At 38.3% G+C, this 3,161-nt stretch overlaps 1 protein-coding gene across 2 annotated transcripts; it reads left to right on the top strand.

Annotated features, from left to right (window-relative positions):
• The first annotated feature begins 717 nt into the window (after nucleotides 1-717).
• Nucleotides 718-2,429, top strand: LOC103873593 (protein DCL homolog, chloroplastic). 2 transcript variants are annotated; one of them, XM_018652668.2, is made up of 3 exons: nucleotides 718-1,207; nucleotides 1,708-1,836; nucleotides 1,966-2,429. In XM_018652668.2, the coding sequence occupies exons 1-3, from the start codon at nucleotides 912-914 to the stop codon at nucleotides 2,012-2,014; spliced, it is 474 nt and encodes a 157-aa protein (XP_018508184.1). In that variant the 5' UTR covers nucleotides 718-911; the 3' UTR covers nucleotides 2,015-2,429. The 2 variants fall into 2 exon arrangements, with proteins under 2 accessions (XP_018508184.1, XP_018508183.1); XM_018652667.2 differs by having other exon boundaries at nucleotides 735-1,207; nucleotides 1,708-1,822; nucleotides 1,966-2,412.
• The last annotated feature ends 732 nt before the right edge of the window (nucleotides 2,430-3,161 follow it).

Raw genomic sequence — 3,161 nt, 5'->3', positions numbered from 1 at the left:
CTCTCAGGAGGTTTGGTCGGGGCTGGCTCAGGGACTTCTTCCCTCTCTTTTCTCTGATCAATGGCAATGAAGTATGGTGATTCTTGCAGATAAAAATCTCGCGATGTTGAAGCTCTACCTAATACGCTACAGCTTCCAAGTGGCTTTGCATTCTATTTGGAGGGAAAGAAACAACCGTCGTCATGGCTCTCAGCCGGTTCTAGCAGGACAACAGACTTCAATCATAGACAGACAGATTCGTAATCAATGTCTGACGATGGACTCTAAGAGAATTCGGCACTATGAAGATGCTCTGCAAATATTGTTCTCCACAAGTAGTTCATTTTTGTTATTTTGTGAAGAATTTTTTTTTTTTTATCTAAAGTAGCCATGGCTGTAAAAACTATTTTTTCTGAACAAATTTTACATATTATTCAAAAGAAGAAAAAACACTCAACTCTTAAAAATCATCCAATTCTACAAATTTTGGTTCCAACCCCGTAGATATTTTCTCAAAAAAAAAAAATAACCCTCGTAGATAAAATGAGGAGAAAGATTCGGCGATGAGTTACGTACAGTATTGACACGCAACAATACGATATATGAGCCGTTGGATCATTGTTTTAAGATATTTATAGAAGCGTGTACGTCATGAATTAAATAATAAATAAAATATTTAAGCAGGTGGCTCTACGACTAACGAGTCAGTTGGCTTCCACATTACAGGTTCGATGCTCCGTCTTCGTCATATTTGAGATAATCTAAGGTGTCGTTCCGTGGGCCCGATCGATACAAAAAATCTGAGGAATTGTCCTTTTCGTCCTTATCTTCTTCCCAGATTTCTTCCAACTGTGCAAGCTTTCCTTTACTTTCCTCACTCATCTTTAGTTTTCTCGTTAGGTGATATCGAAGAGAAGGTGGGGGTCAAGTCAATGACCTCGCTACTCCTCCTCCGCAACGGTTTTCTCAACTACCGTCATCATCAGTTCAGCATCGCATCGGCGGGTTTCCACTCTCACCGGCGCCGTCTGTTGTGTTCTCTTGCTGATAAACCGCAGTTTCGCGAGGATGATTCTCCCATGCCGGCCATGAGCTCGACGGCTCCTGTTGATGATAATTGGCGTTATGAAGATCCTGATTATCGCAAGTGGAAGAACCTTGAGGCGGAGATACTTGGAGATATCGAACCTGTAGCTCTTCTCGCCAAAGATATTCTTCACTCCGATAGGTAAATTGCACTTTTTGATTTTGTTTTGGTTGATTCTTGATTGACTTCTTTAACATCGTAGAGACACCATTTTGGATTGATGTGGCAATTTTGCTTAATCCGTTGATTCATTACCTGAGGCATAATCTACAACAGTTCCAACCAAGCCAAACTCTTGGTACAAAGACATGGATGTTTGGATTATAGTTGTCTATGCAGATGCAGAGTAATTAGGTCCTCCATAGTGTTATAGATGCTCCTCTTGTATCTTCAGTCTACTAGAACAATAGCCAAACGGGAATCTTTTTTTTTCTAGCTAGCTAAGGCTTCAGTGCATACCCCTTTCGTGGAGATTATTTTTGCTGTCTTGCAGCACCAACTTTAGGTACTAAAATTTATCTAAGAGTTTAAGGGCATCAAAATCTTGTAGCATAAGGGCAATTATCATTTTTTTTTTTGGCAGCTAATTAAGAAAGGTGGGTCTGGTCTTACTGGTCTGTTTTTTTCATCTTGATAAGCAGATATTTGGATGGAGAACGCTTGGACTTTGAGGATGAGAAAATTATCATGGAAAAACTTCTTGCTTTTCACCCCTACGCCAAAGATAAAATTGGCTGCGGTCTTGATTTTATAATGGTGCGTTACTTCAGGTTGCCTGACATCTCTTTATATGAGAGTCTACAAATATAAAAATAATCATATGGAACTGTTGTGCATGTTCTTGGACCATGATGAGTAACTTCTTGCTTGCTTCTAAAAAAACTTATTGTTAATGCCAGGTTGATCGGCATCCTCAGTTCAGGCACTCGAGGTGCCTGTTTGTTGTGAGAACGGATGGTGGATGGATAGATTTCTCCTACCAGAAGTGTCTTCGAGCCTATGTTCGAGATAGATACCCGTCTCACGCCGAGAGATTTATTCGTGAACATTTTAAGCGCGCTAGTAGCTAAACATTTTTAGCGAGCTAGTAGCTATACTCATTACTGGATGTTCTGTATACCGTCCCATCGTCATACAACAGCAAACTTCTTATAATTTTTGCTGCCTTCCGCTGGAGAAGAAATTACGCAAAACAAATAACAGTTGTGGAAAACTTTGTTGTAGAAAAATTGGACTGGCTCAGTGCGTTGGTAGGCTTGAATCAATTAGGATGAAATAGCAAAAGAGTATTGTAATGATCAGCCTATTCCTTTATATCTGAAAACTACCATCATAGTTTCATTTAACCAAAGTTTTAATGGTCTCCTCTTCCCATCAGTGTTCTGCAACCGTATTAGCTATGGGTACATTCTAGATATCAACTCTGTCGTCCTCTGCTTGAAAATACGCTTAGCCATTCGTTGAATATCTGCCTGCAGAACCTTACGACAATCCTAGTCCTACTTTTCCAAAACACGCCCGAGTATCCCGATTGAAAACTAATTGCTTGATTCGTAGAGTTTATAGCAGAACATTAAACTTTTTTTTTATCATCCAATCAACAATTGTTTTTTTTTCTGGTTAATTATGCTATTACAAATTATGAGAAACATTACATAGACGATATTACAGCCGACAATTTTACCAGCTTTATGAGGAGATTCACGTCTGACTGCAGCCCTATGAGATCCATTCCTGACGGCACTTCTTGCGCCATGCTGAAGATCTCTTGTAAGCATTTTCTCTAATTTTTTGCATAATTCACCTTCTCCGGAAATTGAAACTCACATCTCTTCCTGTAGAAATTGCGTTGAGTGTAGAAGCCTTTAAACCTTGACCACTAGGCCACAGATCTTCCACTCCCATCAACAATTGTTAATAAAATGCTTTTTAACATTTCCAAATGCTCTCTTAACCCTCAATTCTTTTTTGTTTTCGTATAAATCTTTTAGTATCACATTAAAAAGTTTTATAAAAGCAATTTTATAAAAACAATTTATTTTATTTAATAATCAATATAATTAGATTAAATTAAATTCATGTTCTTAAAACTAAG

This window comes from Brassica rapa, chromosome A06 (genome assembly GCF_000309985.2).
Source record: "Brassica rapa cultivar Chiifu-401-42 chromosome A06, CAAS_Brap_v3.01, whole genome shotgun sequence".
Classification (NCBI taxonomy): domain Eukaryota; kingdom Viridiplantae; phylum Streptophyta; class Magnoliopsida; order Brassicales; family Brassicaceae; genus Brassica; species Brassica rapa.
The sequence above is the reverse complement of the archived record's forward strand: the minus strand, read 5'-3'. Positions and strand labels throughout refer to the sequence as shown.

Coding starts and splice junctions, on each gene's coding strand:
- LOC103873593 (XM_018652667.2), top strand. CDS start 912: ATGACCTCGCTACTCCTCCTCCGCAACGGTTTTCTCAACTACCGTCAT. Junction 1,208..1,707: donor GATATTCTTCACTCCGATAG/GTAAATTGCACT, acceptor CTTGATAAGCAG/ATATTTGGATGGAGAACGCT. Junction 1,823..1,965: donor GCGGTCTTGATTTTATAATG/GTGCGTTACTTC, acceptor TGTTAATGCCAG/GTTGATCGGCATCCTCAGTT.